We start from the raw sequence: 26097 nt of genomic DNA, 5'->3' as shown, positions 1-26097 counted from the left end.
GACTACACGGCGCTGGCGCAGGCACAACAAGCGGACACCGAGATCCCGACCTATCGCACCGCCTTTTTGGGACCCCAGTTGGAGGACATCCCCGTCGGCCCAACAGTGGCTTGGCTCCTGTGCAACACGTCGACTGGCAGACCTCAGCCTGTGGTACCAGCAGCATGGAGGCGGCAGGTGTTCGACACGCTACATGGCCTGGCCCACCCGTCCATCCGGGCGTCCATCAAATTGGTATCAGACAAATTCGTCTGGCACGGTCTGTGCAAGCAGGTTGGACACTGGGCCAGGACCTGCATACACTGCCAGACCGCCAAAGTCCAGTGGCATGTGAAGGCTCCCCTCCAACAGTTCCAATCAACACTCGGCAGGCTTCATCACATCCACGTGGACATCGTCGGCCCCCTGCCCGTCTCCTGGGGCGCCAGGTATATCTTCACCATGGTCAACAGGTTCACCAGATGGCCGGAGGCCATGTCACTAGCGGACACGTCCACAGAGCCCTGCGCCAGAACGCTCATCGCAAACTGGATCGCCAGGTTCGGACTTCCAGCGGACACCACCTCCGACAGAGGGGCACAGTTCACATCAGGGTTGTGGACAGCACTGGCACAGCTCCTGCACACCCGGTTACACCACACCATGGCGTACCACCCACAGGCCAACGGTTTGGTCGAGAGTTTCCACAGGCACCTCAAGTCAGCCCTGATGGCGCGCCTCAGAGGGCCCAACTGGACAGATGAGCTCCCCTGGGTTCTACTGGGCATCTGCACGGCCCCCAAGGAGGACCTGGGCACCTCCTCGGCGGAGTTAGTTTACGGCACCCCCCCCCCCCCCCCCGACGGTCCAGGGGCGAGTGCATGTCGGAGGCCCAAGGTCCAGCAGGGACGCTGGCAGAAGTGCTGACGAAGCTGCAGGACAAGGTGGGGTGCCTGGCACTGGTTCCAACCTCCAGACATGGCACTACACCGTTTTTTGTTCCTAGGGATCTCAGGGACTGTGAGTATGTTTTCATTCGCAGGGGCATGCACAAGTCACCTCCGCAGAGGCCGTACGAAGGACCCTTCAAGGTGATCCGGCACAACAGATCTACATGTGTCGTGGAGGTGGGTGGCCACGAGGAGACCTTCATAGTGGACCGCCTCAAACCGGCGCATTTGGACATCAGGCAGCCCGTGAAGGTGCCCTCACCATGCCAGCGGGGCAGGCCACCCAAGAGGGACACACAGACTGGGGATCCCGCGCCCCCGATGGGCGATTCTGGGGGCGGGGGTGGTGTAGCGGCCCGGACTCGCAGAACTCGAACCGCCATCGGCAGCCACGGGCGCATGCACAGGAGGGTGACGTAGACTAACCGCGGGGCAGGCCTTCCGGCAGGGACCTCACGTCACGTCCACCGGAGAGGCTGTCGGTTACTTCCAGCGAGCATGCGCGCTTTGTTTGAGTCAGTAAAAGTGTGCTCCAGTCTCCACGTCTCTGCGTTCCTTTTTCTTTTCTGCCGCGCGCTGCGTTCGGCTACAATATCACTTATTTTGTTTCTGTTTTTCTGTCTTTCATGGATTCTTTATCATACCTGATGATTATGATCCTTGGTAACATTCCTGATGCCAGCATTTGCTGTCTACATTCCCCCCTTATACTTGCCCTTGAATTTCACAGGGAACAGGTGTGCGTTCTTCATATTCCCTTGTGGGATTGACATCCATTTGAATCCAATTTAAGCATTTCCAAATCCACAAAACTTGGATTAATTTGGCATTCCAAATATGGCAAAAGTTCCCAAGGTACTTCATAGGAGTATTACCAAACAAAAAAATTAGTCCAGTTCCATGTTCTAAATCTGCTTCAATCAGATTAGCTTGAATTTATAATGATACCATGGGCTGCTATTGATATGGACAATTTTTATAGCATCAGTGATGCCTTTAGGATCCATGCCAGATGACTACTACAAAGGAATTTCATAGTGTGTGTGACTCACAAAGGAGTCCCAATCAAAAATCATGTTCTGAATCCAGATGTTTCCAGATGGGCAGCTTCCTGCTAGTAATTTACACAAAGAAGGGGAACTAGCCATTTCTTCAGACAGGTATCCCTCCTGTCTTTTGCCTTTCCTTCCTTTCTGCTCAGCATGGACTTTAAACTTTAGACAGATTCAATAATAGGTAGAATCTGCAATAATAAATAACAAGGTGACTAAACTATCATTCACCTCTGCACAATGTTTAACACTCAAATAAGAAAACTAACTCAAGGGTGATAATGATTTGATTTGCTCTTGCAATATCAGAATTGTAGGAGTGAATATTTCCTCTGCTCGGTTTTATGGAAAAATTGTCTATTTATCTGGCCTGCTACCATGTCCTCAAAAGAAAATCTATTAATCTAAGTTTTGCAAATTTCAATTAACACCTTGCCTCAAAAGGAAGACTGGGTTCCAGATTTCCACTACTCTTTGTGTGAAGGATCAACCAAAATCATCTCATAGTAAACATCTTGCTTTCAAAATGTGCCTAAGAATGTTCAACCAATATTACTGCAAGGTTAGTGGTGGAGGTGAACTGTGAAGGGTGGATGTGGTATGGGTGGGGAGAGCTCAGTGGGGAAAAGTGGAAGTAGGAGTGATTTGCATCTTTCTTTCAGGCTTTCAGGCTTTTGTATCTTCTGCCCGACGGGAGAGGGTGGAAGAAGGTATGTCCAGGGTGGGTGGGGTCTTTGATTATGCTGGCTGCTTTACTGAGGCAGCAAGAAGTCTAGATAGCCCAAGGAAGGGAGGCTAGTTTCCATGATGTGCTGGGCCATGTCCACAACTCTGCAGTTTCTTGCAGTCTCGGGCAGAGTAGTTGCCATACCAAGCCATGCTGCATCCATATAGGATGCTTTCTGTGGTGCATTGATAAAAATTGGTGAGGGTCAAAGGGGGCATGCCAAATTTCTTTAGCCTCCTGAGGAAGTAGAGGTACTGGTGAGCTTTCTTGGCTGTGGCATCACAGTGGTTGGACCAAGAAAGGCTATCGGTGATGTTCACTTTTAGGAACTCGAAGCTCTCAACCCTCTCAACCTCAGCACCATTGATGTAAACAGGAGCATGTGCACCAACCCCCTTTCCTGAAGTCAATGAGCAGCCCTTTTTGTTTTGCTGACATTGAGGGAAAGGTTGTTGTCATGATACCATGTCACTAGGCTCTCTATCTGTTTCCAGTACACTGACATCATTATTTGAGATATGGCCCACTATGGTGGTATCATCTGCAAACTTAAAGATGGAGTTAGAGCAAAATCGGGTCATGCAGTCGTTAATGTATAGGGCATATATTATACAAATATCAGGCAATGTGGATACCCCATGGATAAGACTTTGGGAGCTGCCAAGGAACATGGCATTGGCATGAGAGGGATATGGGCCAAATGCAGGAAATGGGACTAACTGAGGTAAGTAACACAGCCTGTATGAACGAATTGGGCTGAGGGGCCAGTGTCTGTGCTGTATAACACTATGACTCCATGACTATCATAAAGTCTAACTTCTCATGATCCATGACAATCTGTACATTTGGTGCTATTAGTGAACAGATACAGGTATTTCAAGAGAGTCATTATGGTAACCAAAGTATAGTCAATGACTTCCTGCACAATACAAACAACAACCAGAACCTGAAATGCCACCTTGTCTTTGTGGATATCAAAGTAAATGAAGTAATTCCTCCATGAGCACAGAGTTTGGCAACCTGTGGTGAGTAGCAAATGGAGAAATACGGCAGAGACAAGCAGCAGCCACCCAAATGATTCTAAAGCCAGGAGACTGAGAACTACCATGACCTTGAGACATAGGAGTGCAGAGATGAGAGCATGGTCATCCCACAGGATTGTGCAGATCTTGGTTATTACAACCTTATAAAAGCTGAGCCTGTGAACATGCTGCTCTTCAGAGAAGTCCAGGTGGCAGTCTGATGTCTCTGAAGTCTCTCTATGCATAGGGTCTTCACAGACACTCCTGACTGTGGTCTTGCAACCTGCAGTATCTAACCTGGAATTCCCAGCAATGACGTCCTGCCATTGGTGTGACTACTGAAGAAACCATCCACAATGAATAGCTCAACAGCCAACTACTGCAATTGGCACTCCCTGCTAACTAATGCACACTATGTGGACTTTTGAAGTGCTTGAGGAGTCTGGATTCTGTTTTGGAGCTGCCTTATAAGGTATCCAATGTGTCAAAAAATCCCTTTAAATAGCAAATGAAGTGAGAATGCTTTACACTGTGCTCCTAGTTCCCCTGCACTTAGAACTTTTGCTCCCTAATCCAAATCTTAACCATAAGACATTGCACAATGAAATATATCATTAGATGCTTGTCTAATGCTGGGAAAATGTGCGACTATCAATACAGATCAGAATGCTGGTCCAATTTTGCAATTATAGAGTCATAGAGTTATACAGCACAGAAACAGGCCCTTTGGTCCAACTAGTCCATGCCAACCAAGATGCCCCATCCGAGCTAGTCCCATTTGCCAGCATTTGGATCATAACCTAAACCTTTCCAATCCATGTACCCACCCAACTGTCTTTTAAAAGTTGTTATTGTACCTGCCTCAACCACTTCCTCTGGCAACTCATTCCACATAGATACTTGGAGTAAAAAAGTTGCCTGTCAAGTTCCTATTAAATTTTTCCCTCTCACCTTAAACCTATGCCCTCTAGTTCTTGATACCCCAACCCTGGGATAAAGACTGAGTGCATTCACCCTATCTGTGCCCCTCATGATTTTATACACCTCTGTAAGATCACCTTTCAGTCTCCTACGCTCCAACGATTAAAGTCCCAGCCTGTCCAATATCTCCCTCTAACTCAAAACCTCAAGTCCTGGCAACAGCCTTGTAAATCTTTTCTGCACTGTTTCCAGTTTAATAACATGTTTTGAATAGCAGGGCCACCAAAACTGAACATAATACTTGAAATGCGGCCTCACCAGCATCCTATACAACTGTACCATGATCTTCCAACTTATATTCAATGCCCCGACTTATGAAGGCCAGCATGTCAAAAGCCTTCTTCACCAGCTTTTACCTGTGACCCCACTTTCAGTGAACCTTGTACTTGTACTCCAAAGTCCTTCTGTTCTACAACTCTGGCCACAATCTGACCTCACTGGCCACAGGAGTAGTGCCAAATAATTGGAGGGTGGCAAATGTTGTTCCTTTCTTTAAGAAAGGGAGTAGGGATAACCCTGGGAATTACAGGCCAGTGAGTCTTACTTCAATGGTGGGCAAATTACTGGACAATATTCTAAGAGACAGGATTTATGGGCATTTGGAGAATCATAGGCTGATTAGGGACAATCAGCATGGCTTTGTGAGGGGCAGGTCATGCCTCACGAGCCTGATTGAATTCTTTGAGGATGTGACAAAGCACATTGATGAAGGTAGAGGAGTGGATGTGGTGTACATGGATTTTAGTCAGACGTTCGATAAGATTCCTCATAGAAGGCTCATTCAGAAAGTCAGGAAGCATGGGATCCAGGATCCACTACCACTCTTATCCTAACTGAGATAGTCTAACTTAAGGTATCCAACCATAATATGTTAGATGCTGAATCCTGCCAATAAACAGGGCCAAGGTCAGTTGACGAAAAAATAAGCGTTGTTTGTTCAGTCGATCAAACTAAGAAAAATTTAAAGATGGTCCAGTTGTATTCTGGATACCAGGCCAACAGGATTAAACATTTGTGAGATGATGAATAGCCAGAATGGCCAAAGAAAAATTTAAACTCTGCACCAGCTTCTTGTACAGTTGAATATCCAAGAGATGCCATGATTTAACACAAAGTTCACTTGCCTAGCCAATCATGAGCAGATAATTAGAAACTTTAAAACCACACCTCCTGGACATAAATAAAATCTAGAAAAAATACACACAAAAGTGTGGCATTAAGGAACCAGTTAACGGAAAGGAATAAATGGGGTGCAGAAGTGAAGAAAGAAGCAGAGAATGTATAGAAGTGATGGAGAGGAAGAGAGGAGGATGAAGAGCAGAAACAAAAAGAGGAGAGAAAGGTAGAGCAACCATAGTAAGGAAGAAAAAGAAGAGGAATGGTGTAAAAATTCAGAATCAGATTTATTATCACTGACTTAGGTGACATGAAATTCATTGTTTTGCGGCAGCAGTACAGTGCAAAGACATAAAATTACTATACAAAAATAAATAAATAGTTCAATAACAAAGGAATAACGAGGTAGTGTTCATGGGTTCATGGACCGTTCAGAAATCTGATAGTGGAGGGGAACAAGCTGTTCCTGAAACGTTGAACATGTGTTTTCAGTCTCCTGTACCTCCTCCCTGTTGGTAGTAATGAGAAGAGGACACATCCCAGATAGTAAGGACAATAATGAATACATAAATTATCTCAACAGGTAGCTAAAGAAGGTGAACTGTAAAGGGAAAGGGAATTACGATGAGCTTGTTGTTCCAGCTACAAGGCAGGGTATTTCAGTTTGTGAACTCTCCCATCCCTTAGCCAGTTTGCTGTTCATTAAATGTGTGGGAACTCTCCTGTTGAATAACCTTACAGCTCAATGGAGGTGGAGGGAAGAGAATTCAAGAAAGCAGAATATTGGTTAAGTAAAGAGAAATTACAGAATGCTGCTCTACAGAGAGTTTTGGTGCCCTCGTACATGAAACATAGAAAGTTGGCATGCAAATACGGGAAGAAAATAGAAAAACAAATGGCATATTGTTGGTTATTGCAAGGGGGATGGAATACAAAAGTAAGAAAGTCTTGTTACCACTGTTCAGAGCTTTGGCAAGATCATATCTGTGCAGTACTCTGTACGATGTAGGTCTCCCAATTTAAGAATATATATTTGCATTGGAGGCAGTTCAGAGAAAGTTCACTGGACTGAATCTTGGAAAAAGATCATCTTATGAGGAACAGTTGAGCAGGTTGGGCCTGTACTCATCAGAGTTTAGAAGAACATAGAACATAACAGCACAGCACAGGCCCTTCGTCTCATGATGTTCTGCCAATCTTTTAGGCTACTCTAAGATCAATCTAACCATTCCCTCCCACATACCTCTTCATTTTTCTTTCATTCATGTGGCTATCTAAGAATCTCTAAATGTCCCTAATGTATCTGCCTCTACCAGCACCCCGGCAGCATGTTCCACGCACCCACCACTCTCTATGTAAAAAAACTACCTCTGATATCTCCCTGTACCTTCCTCCAATCACCTTAAAATTATGTCCCCTCGTGTTAGCCATTTCCATCCTGGGAAAAAGTCTCTGACAGTCCACTTGATCTATGCCTCTTATCATCTTGTACACCTCTATCAGGTCACCTCTCATCCTCCTTCGCTCCAAAGAGAAAAACCCTAGCTTGCTCAACCTATCCTCATGAGTCATGCTCTCTAATCCAGGTAGCATCCTGGTAAATCTCCTCTGCACCCTTTCTAAAGGTTCCAATCCTTCATATAGTGACCTGAACTGAACACAATATTCTAAAGTCATTTCCAGGTAGCGAGGGCCATGACTTGGAGCAAGAAGCGGGACCCTCGGTGCGAGAAGTAGGAGCCATATAAAGAGATGAGTGTCAGGAACTAGTTCTTTTCCAGGTAGCGAGGGCCAGGACTTGGGGTGAGAAGTGGGACTCTCAGTCTCTAGTGCCTCGCTAAAGTAGTGACAATGGATCCAAGGTCAGTAGTGTGTTCTTCCTGCCAGATGTGGGAGATCTCAAGTCTCCCTGACAGCTACATCTGTGGGAGGTGCATCCAGCTGCAGCTCCTTACAGACCATGTTAGGGAACTGGAGCTGCAGCTGGATGACCTTCGGCTCATATAGGAGAATAAGGAGGTGATAGATAAAAGCTACAGGGAGGTAGCCACACCTGTTACAGGAGGCAGGTAGCTGGGTGACAGTGAGGAGAGGGGAAGGCAATAGGTAGGTAGTGCAGAGTACCCCTGCGGCCGATCTCCTCAATAACAGGTATACTGCTTTTGATGCCGTTGGGGGGGGGACCTACCAGGGGAAAGCCACAGCTGTCAGGTCGCTGACACTGAGTCTGGCTCTGTGGCTGAGAAGGGAAGGGGGGGAGAAGAGGAGAGCAATAGTGATGGGGGACTCAATAGTTAAGGGGAGCAGACAGGAGATTCTGTGGACATGAAAGAGACTCCCGGATGGTATGTTGCCTCCCAGGTGCCAGGGTCAGGGACATCTCAGATTGGGTCTACAGCATTCCAAAGGGGGAGGGTGAGCAGCCAGAAGTCATGGTACACATTGGTACCAACGATGTAGGTAGGAAAAAGGATGAGGTCCTGAAAAGTGAATATGGGGAACTAGGTAGGAAGCTGAAAAGCAAGACCTCAAGGGTAGTAATCTCTGGATTTCTGCCTGTGCCATGCGCCAGTGAGGGTAAGAATAGGTTGATCTGGTGGATGAATGTGTGTCTGAGAAATTGGTGCAGGGGGCAGGGTTTCAGATTTATGGATCATTGGGATCTCTTCTGGGGAAAGTATGACCTGTAAAAAAGGGACTGGTTAACCTGAACTGGAGGGGGACCAATATTCTTGCGTGCTGGTTTGCTGGAGCTGTTGCGGAGGGTTTAAAATAGTTTCGCAAGGGGATGGGAATCAGAATGATAGGTCAGAGGATGGGGCAGTTGGTGTACAGGTTGATGCAGCATGTAGAGAGACTGTGAGGAAGGATAGGCATTTGACTGGGCAAAATTGCAGTCAGTTGGATGGGGTGAAGTGTGTCTACTTTAATGCAAGAAGTATCAGGAACAAGGGCGATGAACTTAGAGCATGGGTCACAACATGAAACTATGATGTTGTGGCCATTACAATAACAGTGTTGCTCTTTCCACAGATGCTGCCCAACCTGCTGAGTGTTTCTAGCATTTTCTGTTTTTATTTCAGATTTCCAGCATCTGCAAGTTTTTGATTTGCTGATGATACAAAACTAGTTGGAGAAAAGGCTATACGGAGGGAGGGAAGGAATAAAAGGGCTGAGTGAATTAAAAGATAGCAGATGTAAAGTATGAGGTTATTCATTTTGGTAGTAAAACTTGAAAACCAGAAAATTATTTGTTAAATAATGAGAAAATAAATCGGGTTTGGTTACCTTCTACATAAAGCAAAGGGAAATAACATGCATGTTGAGCAGCAATTCAAAGGCTAATGGCGCATTTTCTATGAGAGGGGCGTGTTGAAGGAAAGAGTAAGAAAGTCTCTCCCGACTCATACATAGCTTTGGTGGGCCCATATCTGAAGTTCTGGTCTCCAACTACTCTGAAAAGATTTACTTGCTTTTAAGACAATGCTGTAGGTTGAATCCTAGGACCTCTAGGGTTACCCTGAAGGAGCCAACAGAGATAGTGAGGAGAAGGCCCCAAAATGATTTAAACATGAGGACAAAAATTTTAAATTGGGGCATGATGATCAGCAAGGAGAGGAGTTGGGATGATGATAATCAGCAGAGCTTGGCATGAGTTAAAGTTTACACAGCAAAGAGAAAGGGAGGCCAGCCAGGCAATCGTTGTGCTTGGAAGGCCTAGGGCTTGATAGGGTTTTCAAAATATAAATGGACTGGTCTTATTGATTTATAAATAAACTATGATTTGTTACGGAGAGGATACTGGGTAGCAAGATCAGCTCAAGAGTTCAACAGCAATAATATTTCCAAAATGTTGCAAACACTCATCATTTATAATAATATTTGAATGCAGATAATAATAACTAGCACCTAACTGAAATGATTGTTCATAGTTCATAAGATGCATGCTTCTTCACAGTTTGCACAGAAAAGTAACAGGCACTGAATAACTTCGGCTGCAGCACCCTTCATTGGGAAACTTTCAGTTTCACAGAATTCAAGATAGGGTATCATTTCAAATTCTTTCATGGGTGGGAGCATTGCTAGCAGGGCCAGCATTTATTGCCCATCCCTAATTGTCCATGAAGTGAGTATCTTGCTGGGCCAGATCAACCAAAAGTTACGAATCGATCACATGGTTACAATTCTGGTGCCAGATATACATCGATAGTAAGGACAACAGATTTCTATCCCTAAAGTAGGTTAGTTAACAAAATGCCTTTTTGGGTTACCAATATTATTAATTTTTAATCTAGATGACTTAGTTAACATTTTAAATTCCCCAGCTGCTTTGGTGCAATGTGAACTCATATCCAAAATAATAAACCAAGTCATTGGGTCATTACTGATGTAACATAACCACTATTCTACTGTACCCAAAGGGTGAGGTTCTTGTGATAAAGGTTATCACCACATTAGTCATACATCTTTTCTCTGTGGTCAATTTAATTGAACTGGTTATATTTCCCCCTAAGTTTTTTAAATCATGCACTCCTTTTGTGTTAGATCCATGCAATAACTTTGCAGAGGCAAGGTACAGCTTGTTAACAGAAAGTCGGAAACTGCAGATGTGGAATTGCTTTGTGTCCCTAATGCATTTCTCTGATTATGTGGGATACTTTGACAATGATGCTGGTCAAATGGAAAAAGCTTCACAGTTCCCAAGGGTTCACAAATTGATCTCAGCATTTTTGAACTGTAGTTCTGCAAACCAAGGCTGTCTTTATAACAAGAGTCACTTTTACCACAGGCATTCATTACATAAACATTTGTGTCTGATATTATGGAAATCATGCTATATATTTGTGGTTTGTGCACATTCCTGGGTGGTGATGTCTTTCTATTTCTCAGTGGGTGTTGGGATAAATGTGACTGTGGACTGTGTGCATGTCTAAAGAGGTTGAAACATAATGCCTGCCTGTCAAAGTGAGTCCTACTGTGGACTTTGCAATCAAATAGAACCTAATATTTCCAGTGAGTAAAGAAAATAGAAAGTCAGAAGGCTGCCAATGCTGGGCACATAAAATGGTCTACAAGGCTTAGCAAGTTTATTTCCTCATAATGCTGCAAGTTTTTCAACCTTCTAAGCTCTTAAAAGCACTGAAAAGTACAAATACATATTACAGTATTTCTCATCTTGTCTTCCATACTTTGAAAATGAACTCACTCCCTTTTGTCTTGACAAAGAGTGTAGCAGTTGCTACCGCGGAATAAAACAAGACTCACTCGGAGGATTGCCAAACAGAACTGGTTTATTTTCCCGCCTTGCGCGGGCCCTTTAAGGGAGAATGTTCCCACCCAAAACAACCGGCAATGACGTAAGTCCTACATCATCAGGACTTTCCCGCGCGCGGGTTCTCCCCGTCGCTCGGAAAGACGAGGCCCGCCGCCATCTTGGGCCTCGTCGCTCCGACGCCGCGCGACCCGACTGCCGAGCCGGTTCGCCCGACTAGACGGTGAGTCGCCACAAGAGCTTATTTAATATCTGAAGCTATTTAATATCTAAGTTAGAGAAAAATTATAAATTTATTGGCTTTTTCTATCTGCATAATTCTGACAACATTAATATAAACCTCTGTTGGTAGTTAAGTTCCTTAGAAGAGCTGATGGAATACCTGCCTTCCATCTTACTGAGAGATGCCTGATGAGAGAGCCCAGTAAATGAATTAGTCTTATCTAATGGTGTTACATTGTAAGCTGCTTCAGGGAAACTGCCCGTTTTAACATTCTCTGTCACCCTTTCCACTTCATTCACAACCCCCCTAACGCACACTCCAACCCACCACATTAGCTTTCCTAAGACTTCAGTTATTTATATTAATAGGATGGGTCTCCAATCTAAGCAGTTTTCAACAAGTAACATACATATGTGCCTTTATAATAACTTCAGCACTTACAACCAAACCACACTACCACCAGGAAGGACAATGGCTGAGGCACTTGGGAACACCACCACTTGTAGGTTTCCCCCTCCAAATCGCACATATTTCTGACCTTGAAATATGTCCTACTTCGCCGCTGGATTTAATTCCAGAACTCCTTAGTCCCACACTGTGGGACTACCATCAGCACAAGGACTCCACCTGTTCAAGAAGGTGGCTTACCAATCAACGATGATCCTCTCCAGCGACACTCACATCATATGAATTTTAAAAGGCATAGTTTTAGCCATGAACACTTCACAACTCAAGATACAGGTAGAAGCAGTGAGCCCTGAAGGCACATACACAGAGAATAAAGGATCGCTGTTCAATTTCAAATACTGTGTTAGGTTTATAGAGTGAAGTAGAATTTGCGCTCCCCATTTCGGCAGGTTTGTCAGAAGGTGAAGAACTGCCAGTTCTGAGAAGACAGGATGATGAGATGCCAAACAAATACATAACAAAATAAAAATAAGAAATAACTGAGCCAGGCTATGCCTTGGGTAATGGAACAATCAGAACTAGTACAGAGTTGAAAGTACAGAATAATTATTCAATGATATTACTCAGAAGCAAATGAAGAATTAAAAATCACATAGTTCTAACTGTGAAGTCTGGAAAATAATTTTGGAGCATTATTTGCACTGATCTAGTCTGAAAGCCACCTCAAATTAATCTGGATCTCCAATCTGAACAGATAGTCAATCACAGAATTGCTATGAGATCCCTGCATTTTTAATGTAAAATTAAGCTTCCAGGCTGGCAATGAATGGAAAAACATTACATTTGGTTTGGACTTATTATAGTGAAATGCATAACTAAATTGGCTGAACGGGAAGTGTGTGATTATATCTATCTTATTAAAGGTAGTGTTTGGCAATTCAATAAAAGCTCTTTGAGAAACAAAATCAAGATGGAGCCATGATCACACTAAATTACATACTAAAGTTAAATGTGCAGAATTTGGAGTTGGTGGATCTAACCAAATGTTAAACTCAGTGCCAAAGAGAAGTTCCTCAAAGGGGCAGTTTGTGTACTTTCAGGCATAAAGGCATTTTGCTACATTTCTGCAATACTGTTTTATGCCAATTGATCAAATTATATTCAGCAGTGATTTTCTAGTTAAAAAACATATTGCACCATGAAATTTATATATATATACACACAAAGTCATCCACTCTTTACAAAATTTTAATGACACTGAAAAATCAGCTAAGAAAAATTACATTTCACTGACAAGCAGAAGAGGAGGATTACACCTTTAGAAATAGAAATCACAGAAATCATCAGACTTAAAAAATCAAAGAGTCTGGGAAACATCAGCCAAGTCTTTCCCCCTGATCCTCACCCCTCAACTCCCACCACCCAACTACCATGGACTCAAGATAAGCAACTTCAAACTGCTATTCACTTCTTACATGTATCCGAAATCTTGCCAATTTGTCCACAAATAAGAAAGAGTGAGCACTTCAGGATAGAACTTTGGGGGACTCTAGAGGTAAAGATGTGGGAGTGGTCAGAGTAACAGCTGCTAAGGATTCTCTAGCCAACATTGGATAAATAAGAAACTAGCTGCAAAATTGCAGTATCAAAGAGTACCTGAGAAATGCATGAGTGTAAAAATATCAAATAGATAGGCATTGTCTTTCCAGTTGCTGAAATATGAAGAGTCAAGATCATAATTTCTCAGGATGAGTAGCACAACATACTTTACCCAAGACTAATGCAACCACCACATGCACAGTACCAGATATTGCACCATTTACACTTTATGCATCACTTCTACAACATCACTCATCTAACCCAATTGATGGGTCATTTCCACCAAAGGAAGATGAATTGGAAGTACTTATTTTCAATATTTTGATGGTAGGTTTGTGACATTTGTGATAGAAACATAAATTCAGGCATGGCAAATATGAAAACAGTCTTTAACCAGAGATAAGTTGTATTTCATATTTGGTGTTTGCACAAAGACTACCATCCAAGAGTTTCCCCAAACTTTTCATTGCCAATTCCACTCACTACACCTTAATTGAATACTGAATGATTCTTGAAATTCTATCCATGAAGGAAGTACATCATCCACTTCTAACCCGATAATACATCAATTTAGCAAAAAAGTACTCCTTGTCACCATCTATCTTGTATAACTCCAGAATCTTCTTCACTGCCTTCCCAAACATTTGCTCCCAATTGAAAGGGTAACTGCAGTCATTTTGCCTGCTGTTCTGAAGATAAATGTACATGGAGGGTTGGGAGCAGATCTCTTTGATATTGGACAAAATACTTATATTCACATTTATTTTGTTTTAATTTCTGTTGCAGTAGCATTTTAGGTTTCATCATCTGTGTAAGATACTGGCCAACTGGTTAGCGCAACGCTATTACAGCGCCAGCGATCAGGGTTCAATTCCCATCACTGTCTATAAGGAGTTTGTGCATTCTCCCGTGTCTGCATGGGTTTCCTCCGGGTGCTCCGGTTTCCTCCCACATTCTAAAGATGTACGGGTGGGTTAATTTGGGGGTTTAAAATGGGCGGTGCGGACTTGTTGGGCTGGAAGGGCCTGTTACCACGCTGTATATAAAATTTTTTTTAAAAACTATATATGATACAGTTTAATGTATCGTGGGAGCATATCTCTTTTCCCATGTATCCGAACATATGGAGTTTTACTTGGTAAAGGAGAACACTTTCCCTAGACAGATGATGTATACTTCATCTACACCTGAAAAATCAATACCAATTCTTTTAAAATAGTAATGAGTCTTTCCTTTGTGCCTGCAGCACTCAATGACTGGTTTATTATCAGTGAGTTCACTATCTGTTTACCCCATCCCTTCATATACAAGTTGAAGTGATCCATAGAAAACAGATATAAAAATTCACGCCTTATCTTAAAAGGTTGCTTGAACTCTAAGCAGAATTCTTAGAATAGGGACCATGTTACAGTAAATGCATTAACACCATCCAATGGACAGTGTGGCATAATGGTTAAGTTACTAGACTTGACTCAGAAGTCTGGACAATTACTCAGCTGTGAAATTAAATTCAAGCAATTAAATAAATCTGAAATAAAAATAGCTTTTACTAGGAATGGTAATCATAAAACTAGTGGATGGTTTCAAAACCCTTTGGGTTTACTAATATCCTTACAATCATCAAGTAATATGGCACAGAAACAGGCCCTTCAGCCCAACTCATCTATGCCAAACAAGATGCTCATCTAAGCTAGACCCATTTGCCTGCATTTGGCCCATATCCCTCTAAACCTTTCCTATCCATGTACCTGTCCAAGTGTCTTTTAAATGTTGTTGTACCTGGCAGCTCATTCCGTATACACACTACCCTCTGTGTGAAGAAGTTTCGTCTCAGGTCCCTTTTAAATCTTTCCCCTCTCAGCTTAAACCTATGCCCTCTAGTATTTGATTCCCCTTCCCTAGGAAAAAGACTGTGTGCATTCACCATATCTATGCCCCTCATGATTTTATACACTTCTGTAATGTCACCCCTCAGTTTCCTACACTCCAAGGAATAAAGTCCCAGCCTGCCCAACCTCTTCCATAACTCAGGCTCTCGAGTCCTGGCAACATTCTCATAAATCTTTGCACACTTTCCAGCTTAACAACGTCTTTCCTGTAATAGGGTAACCAAAATGTGCACAATACTCCAGGTACAGCCTCACCAATGTCTTGTACAAGTCCAACATAATATCCCAACTCCTGTACTCAATGCCGTGACTGATGAAGGCCAGTGTGCTAAATGCCTTCTTCACCACCCCATCTACCTTTGACGCTACTTTCAGGGAAATATGTACCTGTACTCCTAAGTCCCTCTGTTCTACGACAGTGCACAGGGTCCTCCCATTCACTGTGAAAGACCTACCCTGGTTTGACTTCCTAAAACGCAACACCTCACACTTATCTGAATTGACCGCCATTTGATATTCCTTGACCAAGTTACCTAGCTGATCGAGATCCCCTTATAATTTTTTGATAACCCTTCTTCAGTGTCGATGATACCACCCATTTTAGTGTCATCTGCAAATTTCCTGACCATACCTTGTACATTCTTATCCAAATCATTTATATAAATGGCAAAAAACTATGGGGCCAGATCCCTGTGGCACACCACTAATCAGAGGCCTCCAGTCCGAAATACAACCTTCCACCATCACCTTCTGCTTCCTACCATCAAGCCAATTGTGCATCCACTTAAGTTAGCTCTCCCTGGATCCCATGCAATCTAACCCTCCAGATTAGACTTCCATGTGGAACCTTGTCAAAGGCCTTGCTAAAGTCTATGTGAACAACGTCCACCACCCTGCCCTGATCAATCCTCTTGGTTACCTCTTCAAAAAACTCAACAGATTTGTGAGATTTCCTGCAGGGAAGATTTGGTCTTTATTTGGGATAAACTTTTTTTTTAATCTATAGCAGCATGGTTGGCCTTAAATAGCCTCTGGAATATTCAATTTGAGGGGCAATTAGGGATCAGCAAAAAACACCGGCCTAGAAAGGAATGTTTACATCACAATACATTCTTTAAGTGGTCAAATGTGCTGATGATGCATGTAAACCTTCTCATGTAACATCCAGAAAAGTTGGCTCTTTGTAGAGGACTTCATATCTGGTAACAGAATCAACAGAAATAGTTTTGGGGAAATGGTGAGAGCATCACATGCTGCTGTTGGAGATATCGACTTCAGTTTGTTCAGCCTTCAAACCCATGTGCATGAGTCAGCTGCCAATGAAACTGCACATCAAAAATGATGTTGGCAGGTGCATTGTTGCCAATAAGTGAATGAAATGGGCTGCTTGACAACAAAGGCTATTTGCTCAGTCTTTATTTCTCCACCACACCAAATTATCTGAATACCAATCAATTTATTTTGACACTAATGTCAACAATCAAAAATTGCCATCCATAGAGATTATTTGAAGAAGAAAAATCAATCACGAGATATTCAAACTAATTTCTCAGCTGATATACTTATGTCCTATAGTTCTTTACTTTTATTATCAGACTTGAAGTGAGAAACTTTTCCAAAAATAAGATGGTAAGAAAAATATTTAACTGAATAACCCAGTAGACAAGATTTTATAAGATTTAAGATGAGGAGAATTTTGTTGGTTTAGTACAGGGAGAGAAGCCAAACTAAAATTGTTATGGATCACGAGCTCTTATATTTATCCCTTCGCCACTTTGCTATAGTTTGTGGGGTTTAACACAGCAATTTGTCACTATTAAGTCTAATTATCTCCCATTCTGGTTAGCTTTCTGTGGGCAGAAGTATGGAATAAGTCAATGCCTAGCAAACTAACAGTTTACTCCACCTACCTACAGAGTTTAGCATCACAACTGTGATGCCATCTTCATTTTCAGGTCTAGGGTATTACTGTACTAAAAGTACGTCAAAATTAGGGAAATTATTTATCTTTTCATTTCTATTATCATTGAGGTTTTTCTTTATTATCATAGATCAGAGTGGTTCTACTCGATGTAAATATCCCAGTCAACAATGCTCTGTCTACCTCCATGTTAAGATAAAGGAAGCTTATGAAAGAAGGCAATCACTTTTTAATTCGTTTCAGAAGAATATAAAAATCTAAAGTGTTATTCTGAGTCCTGAGCCATTTTACAACTTCACCACTTGCAATACATATTATCAACTACTACAGTGCACGTGCTAGTGGTGTTCCCTTAACCAGTTTAGAAAGACATGATACTGAGTCATTGAGTTATACAGCATGGAAACAGGCCCTCTGGCCCAACTTGTCCACGCTGAACAAGTTGCCTACCTGGGCTAGTCCCATTTGCCTGCATTTGGCCCATATCCCTCTAAACCTTTCCTATCCATGTAGCTGTCTAAATGCCTTTTAAAAATTGTCATTGAAACCACCTCTGACACTTCCTCTAGCAGCTCATTCCATATACCCACCATTCTCTGTGTGAAAAAGTTACCCCTCAGGCCCCCTTTAAAGTTTTTGTGTCTCACCTTAAATCTATGCCCTCTAGTTTTTGACTTCCCTACCCTGGGAAAAAGACTGTGACCATTCACCTTATCTATACCCCTCATGATTTTATAAACCTTCATAAGGTCACCTCTTAACCTCCTAGGCTCCAGGGAAAAAAGCCCCAGTCCTTCCAGTCTCTCCTCATAACTCAAGCCCTCTAGTGCCAGTAACGCCCTTGTAAATCTTTTCTGCACTCTTTCCAGCTTAGTGACATCCTTCTTTTAGCATATATTCTCCAAAAACTAAGATGTCAATATCATTTCCTTGCAAATGTATTCACTGTCCTCAACATGCACCTTTATGAACAGATAAACCTGATTTCCATTTAAAATTGCTTTGGAATAATGACACTTAATACCATCGATCGGGAGCGAGAGGCAAGTGAGCGGAAGTAGCCGAGGAGTTCCGAACAGATAAGTTTTTTTTCTTCTAACGGTTCGGGGATAGCGGAGAGAAACTGCGAAGGCACATGACGTCAGTCAATAGCACACGAACAGTTTATAAAGAAGACTGCCATAACCAGCAGGCAGTGTCGGAGTGGGCAGCGGAATGAGTGGGAGCAGAGTGTTTTGGGCTTTGGCTCAAGGGGCTTCGGCATAAAGGGGCAAGGCGGGCGAGTAGCTGGTAGGCAAAGGTAAGGTTATCTGTTACAAGTTTTTAAGTAAGCTAAAACTAGGTAGGGAAAGAATTAGTTCAGATGGAGGACTTGGTGGTGTGCTGCAGCTGCTTGATGTGGGAGCTCGTGGACCTTGCTGTGGTGCACGATGACCATGTCTGCAGTAAGTGCTTGAGGCTGGAGGAACTTTGGCTCAAGAATTGATGAGCTGGAGTTACAGCTTCAAACACTGCGAAGCATCAGGGAGGGAGAGAGTTATGTAGATACTGTACATCAGGAGACAGTCACCCCCCCTTAGAGCAGGTACTTCTGAGGTCCAGGAAGTAGATAGAAGGGTGACTGTCAGGGGAGAGAAAAGGAAAAAGAAAACGAACAGGCAGATAGATCAGAGGACCCCAGAGGCTGTTCCCCTCAACAACAGGTTTTCTGCTTTGGAAGCTGTTGAGGGGGATGACCTGCAGGGATCAAGCAGCAGTAGCCAGGTCTCTGGCACGGGGACCGGTCCTGCTGCTCAGAAGGGAAGGGAGGAGAAGAGGAGGGCAGTAGTGATAGGGGACTTGATAGTCAGGGAAACAGATAGAAGGTTCTGTGGCAGTGAGCGTGAATCCCGGATGGTATGTTGCCTCCCAGGAGATGGCAAGTAAATGCGTGGCTGAGAAGTTGGTGCAGGAGGGAAGGTTTTAGATTTTTGGATCATTGGGATCTCTTTTGGGGAAGGTGGGACCTGTACAGAGAGGACGGGAAACACCTGAACCTGAGGGGGGCCAATATCCTTGCAGACAGGTTTGCTAGCGTGGTTCGCGATCGTTTAAACTATGGGGGGGATGGGAACCAGAGGGGTAGGTCAGAGGAAGAAGGGGATGGGGAAAAGTCAGATCTAACAGGCAAAGAGGCTTTGAGGAAGGAGAAGCAGAGTACAGGCTATAAAAGTAGAAAGGTGGATGGGCTAAAGTGCACTTACTTAAATGCAAGAAGTATCAGGAATAAGGGTGATGAACTGAGAGCTTGGATAAGTACATAGGACTACGATATTGTGGCTCTTGCAGAGGCTTGGCTGACACCAGGGCAGGAATGGATATTGAATATTCCTGGTTTTCAGTGTTTTAAAAGGGATAGGGAGGGGGGGAGAAGAGGATGACGGGTGGTGATACTGGTCAGGGATACTATTACAGCTTCAGAAAGGGTAGATAATGTAGAAGGATCCTCTCTAGAGTCAATATGGGTGGAAGTCAGGAACAAGAAAGGAGCAGTTACTCTACTGGGAGTATTCTATAGGCCCCCTGGTAGCAGCAGGGATACTGGGAGGCAAATTTTGGAAAAATGCAAAAATAACAGGGTTGTTATCATGGGAGACTTCAACTTCCCAAATATTGACTGGCACCTGCTTAGTGCCAAAGGTTTAGACGGGGCAGAGTTTGTTAAGTGTGTCCAGGACGGATTCCTGTCACAGTATGTTGACAGGCCGACTAGAGAGAATGCCATATTAGATCTAGTTTTAGGTAATGAACCGGGTCAGGTGACAGATCTCTCAGTGGGTGAGCATTTGGGGGACAGCGACCACTGCTCCATAACCTTTAGCATTGTCATGGACAGGGATAGGAGCAAAGAGGAAGGGAAGATATTTAATTGGGGAAAGGCAAATTATGAGGCTATAAGGCGAGAGTGTAAATTGGGATGATATTTTTGAAGGGAAATGTACTATGGAGATGTGGTCAATGTTCAGGGATCTCTTGCAGGATGTTAGGGATAAATTTGTCCCGGTGAGACAGAGAAAAAATGGCAGGGTGAAGGAACCATGGGTGATAAGAGAGGTGGAACAACTAGTTAGGAAGAAGGCGGCAGCATACATAAGGTGTAAGCAGCAAGGATCAGATAGGGCTTGTGAGGAATATAGAGCAGCGAGGAAGAAACTTAAGAAGGGGCTGAGGAGAGCAAGAAGGGGACATGAAAAGGCTTTGGCGAGTAGGGTTAACGAGAATCCCAAGGCTTTTTTCTCGTATGTGAAGAGCAGAAGGATGGCTAGAGTAAAGGTAGGTCCGATTAAAGACAAAGGTGGGAAGATGTGCCTGGAAGCTGTGGAAGTGGGTGAGGTTCTCAATGAATACTTCTCTTCAATATTCACCAAGGAGAGGTGTCTTGATGACGCTGAAGACAGTGTTAGTAAGGGTAATGTTCTAGAGTATGTAGATATCAAGAGAGAGGATGTGTTGGAGCTGTTAGAAACTACTAGGACAGATAAGTCCCCGGGGCCTGACAGAATATTCCCCAGGCTGCTTCGTGAGGCGAGGGAGGAGATTGCTGAACCATTGGCTAGGATCTTTGAGTCCTCGTTGTCCAGGGGAATGGTACCGGAGGATTGGAGAGTGGCGAATGTTGTCCCCTTATTCAAAAAAGGTAGTAGGGATAGTTAGGGAATTACAGACCAGTGAGCTTTACGTCTGTGGTGGGTAAGCTGTTAGAAAGGATTCTAAGGGATGGGATCTATGAGTATTTAGAGAATCATGGACTGATTAGGGATTCCCTTTGTGAAGGGAAGATCTTGCCTCACAAGCCTGATAGGGTTCTTTGAGGAAGTGACCAGGAAGATTGATGAGGGTAATGCAGTAGATGTGGTCTACATGGATTTTAGTAAGCTGTTTGACAAGGTTCCACATGGTAGGCTTCTTCAGAAGGTCAGAGGCCAAGGGATCCAGGGAGGCCTGGCCGTGTGGATTCAGAACTGGCTTGCCTGTAGAAAGCAGAGGGTTGTGGTGGACAGAGTGCATTCGGATTGGAGGGCTGTGACTAGTGGTGTCCCACAGGGATCGGTTCTGGGAACTCTACTTTTTCTGATATTTATTAATGACTTGGATGAGGGGATGGAAGGGTGGGTTAGCAAGTTTGCAGGTGACACAAAAATCGGTGGTGTTGTGGATAATGTGGAGGGCTGTCAAAGCTTACAGAGGGATATTGATAGGATGCAGAGCTGGGCTGACAAGTGGCAGATGGAGTTCAATCTGGAGAAGTATGAGCTGGTACACTTTGGAAGGACAAACTCCAAGGCGGGGTACAAGGTTAATGGCAGGATTCTGGGTAGTGTGGAAGAGCAGAGGGATCTGGGGGTTCATATCCACAGATCACTGAAAGTTGCCTCACAGGTGGATAGGGTAGTTAAGAAAGCTTATGGGATGTTAGCTTTCTTAAGTCGGGGGATCAAGTTTAAGAGCCGCAAAGTAATGATGCAGCTCTACAAAACTCTGGCTGGACCACACTTAGAACACGGTGTCCCATTCTGGTCGCTTCATTATAGGAAGGATGTGGAGGCATTGGAGGGGGTGCAGAGGAGATTTACCAGGATGCTGCCTGGATTAGAGAGTATGGATTATGAGGAGGGACTAAAGGAGCTAGGGCTTTACTCATTGGAGAGAGGGAGGATGAGAGGAGACACGATAGAGGTATACAAAATATTAAGAGGAATAGACAGAGTGGACAGCCAGCGCCTCTTTCCCAGGACACCAATGCTCAATACAAGAGGGCATGGCTTTAAGGTAATGGGTGGGAAGTTCAAGGGAGATGTCAGCGGGAGGTTTTTCACCCAGAGAGTGGTTGGTGCATGGAATGCGCTGCCTGGGGTGGTGGTGGAGGCTGATACGTTGGTCAAGTTCAAGAGATTGTTAGATAAGCATGTGGAGGAATTTAAAATAGAGGGTTATGTGGGAGGAAGGGGTTAGATAGTCTTAGGCGTGGTTTGAAGGTCGGCACAACATGGTGGACCAAAGGGCCTGTATTGTGCTGTATTGTTCTATGATTCTCTGGTTCTATCACACAACAGATACAAAACTGTTCCCAGTGTAGAATTCCAAAATACCACCTAATGTGAAGGTTCTTAAATAACTTTTTAAGAGAAAGTCTTCAATCATTAATTCAATGACACATTTGTCTCAGAGATAGTGAGAATTTTTACAGAAATCTGTATTTTGTTAGTATATTCTGTTTCCTTCTTTCAATGAAATAATTGAATCCACAAAGATTTCCAAATATGCATTTTGAACTGAAATTTGTAAAGATCAATTTAGAACTTTGTTGCACAATGTCGGTGGAACAAAACTTCATAGTGTTACTGAATCACAGGTCTAATGCATACACTCAGGATAACTTTCTATCCAAATGAGTCAAAATTAACTTTTCTGCCTTGCTTAGAAGGCAACTGTCCATTGTGAATGATGGCTTACAGTGATTCCCAACCTGGCTCTACAATATTTGCCGCAGCACTATCTTCTGGGAAATCTGCTGTCTGGCAGAACTGGACAAACATACTATGTCAGAAGGCCTTGATCAAGTACTCAGCTTTAAGTAACACCTCATAATGTATTGAGAAATACCCAACATGTCATTTTTATAGGGAACAATACACCAAGTACCAAACTCTTGATTTGTTAATTTAATTCTAATTAAATTACCTGAATATTTGTTAATGTGTTTAAAATGATGACTTCCAATCAAATCTGATATGAGACTACAGGAGCAAAGTTTCAAAACAATTTTTATTGTCATGTCTTATGCATGATATAATTGTTTGAAAAGTTTAAGCAAACTCCCAGAGGTCTGGATATTATTATTTGAACTTGGAATCTTGTAATTAAATTGTATTCATCTAGCAAAATAATAAACTGACTTAAGAATGATAAAGCAAATGAGATTTTGCCAGACCATCCAATTTCTGCCCTTGGCCCAAGCTTTTTCTTCTAGTGTGGACCCAGGCCATAGACTACTGGTGGGAAGTCTGCTCCCAGTACATCAGAGAGTCATAGCATAAGTTCTCAAAGCATAAGTAGCTCCCAAGGTGCTCCCAGAATGGATTTCCAAATGTCAGTCAACCTCCTCAGCATAGGTGGCCAGCTGCAAGGATTTAAATGTGGCAGAAGGCTTGGAATCTCAAATTTCCACTTCAATTTCTCCCAGGGCAACTTCAAGTTCTCACAGGGTATATCGGGTAGGTACAGGGTAATGTTCTGGATGTCCCTTATTTTGAGACAATGACCTTGGCTGTAAAGACTAGAACCAGGCTCACGGTCTCAAAATAAGGGACCGGCCACTCAGGGCTGAGATAAGAAGTTACTACATCCAGAAGGTTTTAAGTCTTTGGAATTCTCTCCCAAGAGGATTATCAAGGATCAGTAGCTAAGAATATTCAAGACTGAAATCGCTAATTTTTTGGACATTAGAGGAACTAAGGGATATGGGCTTAGTGCAGGAAAGTGGCACTAATATACAAGACCTTATTGAATAGTCAAGCAGGTATGAGGGGTAAAGGGGCCGACTTCTATTTCTATTCCTTATGTTCTTTAAGTTTATGTTCTTTGAGCATAAGTTCTTATGTTCTAGTTTTTTAAGTTTAAGATCTGAGCCAGTGCATTCTGTAACATTTAGTAATATTGATCATCTACAAAAGTTGCATGAAGCACTGGTGGAGTAAAGGACAGTCAGGCATAATTACATGGTTAAAGCTATTTAAAACCTTATTTGTAAGTTAATAGAGAAGAGTTATTTAGCGCTGCCTAAGTCTATAATCCAATTGAATAGTGCTTCATTGAATAGTTGAATGTTAATAATTAATATATCCACAAAATTAGGACTTACAAATCATATAAAGCACATTTTTACAGTATACAGTAAGTAGAAGCACTACGATGAAAGCATTGCAATAAGAATAACTGATACATTTACCTTAAAGTTCGCAAGTCCCACAGTTTGATCCCATCAGTTACAGCAGTTGTCAGAAAGAGATTATAGAATTCTGAAGGCTGAGTACTAAACACTGATCCCTGAAACAAGAGGGAGAAAATAAATTATAAGCAATTCACAAGAATGATAACTGTGAACTAAGTTTGAAACCAAGTGTCCAAATAGCCTGGGAGAAAGGTTCCTGAGATTCTAATGGGAATAAAATTGTTCTCATTAATAACATTATCCAAACAATATGCTATCAACTCAAGTCACTGTTCTTCTATAATAGAGGTCCTCCAGGGGAAATTTTTGAAATGGTTTCGTCAGAGGCAAGACCCTGGAATGATTTGGAAACAAGATTGGGAATTTTAAAACTTGGGCAATGCCATGCAGGGAAGTGCCACAGAACCAAAGAAATAGCAGTAAAATAAAACCACATCACAAAATTGCCATCTCTGAGTGATATTCAGCAGGCAAATCGAGCTGGCGATCTCCTATACAGTTCAATATACAAAACTGATTTCTTCCACACTTACACCACTGAAACTTTAAGATAGTTTTCTATTTCTTTGACTGTATTGCATTCTTCAGCCCCAGTGAGGTGCTCCACAAACAGCATTCAAAATACTGCACCCTTGTCATTTACTGAGCTGCCGAGGTTCTGAAAATCACTGATGCCAGACACGGTTTTTGGCAAGTAGTGAGTGAACCAATGTGAGGGATAAACTTACCTGACTTCATCCTCACCCATAAGAAAATTAAGACCATAAGAAATAGCAGCAGGATAGACCATCCAGCCCTTAAAGCCTGCATCAAGATCATCAGGGCTCTTCTGCCACCTCAGTGCCATTTTCCCCTGATCCCTCAATTTCCTTAATATCCAGAAAATGTTTAACCTCTCTTTTGAATGGACTCAGTGACTAACCCTCCAGAGCCTTCTAGGATACAGAATTCCAAAAGTTCACCCCACTGATTGAAGAAATTTCTCTTCAGCTCAATCCTAAGCAAAATCCCCCTATTCTCAAACCATGTCCTAGACTCCTCTGTCATGGGAAACATCCTCCCTGAATCTAACTTGTTGAGCCCTAAGCGTTGATGAAATATCCTCTCATTCTTCCCAAACTACAGTCCCAATATACTCAAATAAAAATGGAAAATACTGGAAACACCTAGCAGGTCAGGCAGTATCTGTGGAAAGAAAAACAAAGATAACATTTTAGCTCAAGGATTCTTCATAGTTTTCATATAGCATACTGCCATTCTTGTAACCAGTCTAGTAAATCTTCACTTCATTCCCCCCATGGCAAGTATATCCTTTCCTAACTCAGGAGGCCAAAACTGCACACAGTACTCCCAATGCAGTCTCACTAAGTTCCCATACAATTGCAATAAAGCTTCCTTATTTTTGTCTCAAAATAAAGCCTAACATATCATTTTCCCTCCTAATTATCTGCTGTACCTGCATGTTGGCCTTCAGTGACCTGTCTACAGTTTTACCTCGGTCCCTTTATATATCAACACTACCTAATCTCTCACTAATTTAAAAAAATACTTTGCTTTTCTGGTAAGTTAGTTTATTATCATCACATATACCGAGGTAAAGTGAACAACTTTGTTTTGCATGCCATCCAAACAGATCATTTCATCACATCAGTACATTGAGATAGTACAAGAGAAAAGCAATAGCAGATTGCAGAACATCACCAAAGTGGATGACCTCACATTTTTCTATATTATATTCAACCTGCCATTTTCTCATCTATTTGCTCAACTTGTATCCCCTTGAAGCCTCTTTATATCTTTCACCAACCTGCATGCATTTGGGATATGGAAGGAAATCAGAGTACCCAGAGGAAATCCACACAATCACAGGGAGAACGTGCAAACTGCACACAGCCACCACCCATTCTGCAGTTAGCTGCTCTACTAGCTGCACACCTGCAATGTGCTTGCCATGGCTGGATATCTGA

At 42.8% G+C, this 26097-nt stretch overlaps 1 protein-coding gene across 1 annotated transcript in view; it reads right to left on the bottom strand.

The window, feature by feature from the left end:
- LOC127568024 (WD repeat-containing protein 27-like) overlaps positions 1-26097 on the bottom strand; it is a 373338-nt gene that overhangs the window by 254321 nt on the left and 92920 nt on the right. Inside the window, exon 8 of the mRNA XM_052011271.1 lies at positions 24128-24225. Within this exon, the coding sequence (XP_051867231.1) occupies positions 24128-24225 (98 nt within the window). The remainder of the gene's footprint in view (positions 1-24127; positions 24226-26097) is intronic.

Source organism: Pristis pectinata, chromosome 3 (genome assembly GCF_009764475.1).
Source record: "Pristis pectinata isolate sPriPec2 chromosome 3, sPriPec2.1.pri, whole genome shotgun sequence".
Classification (NCBI taxonomy): domain Eukaryota; kingdom Metazoa; phylum Chordata; class Chondrichthyes; order Rhinopristiformes; family Pristidae; genus Pristis; species Pristis pectinata.
The sequence above is the reverse complement of the archived record's forward strand: the minus strand, read 5'-3'. Positions and strand labels throughout refer to the sequence as shown.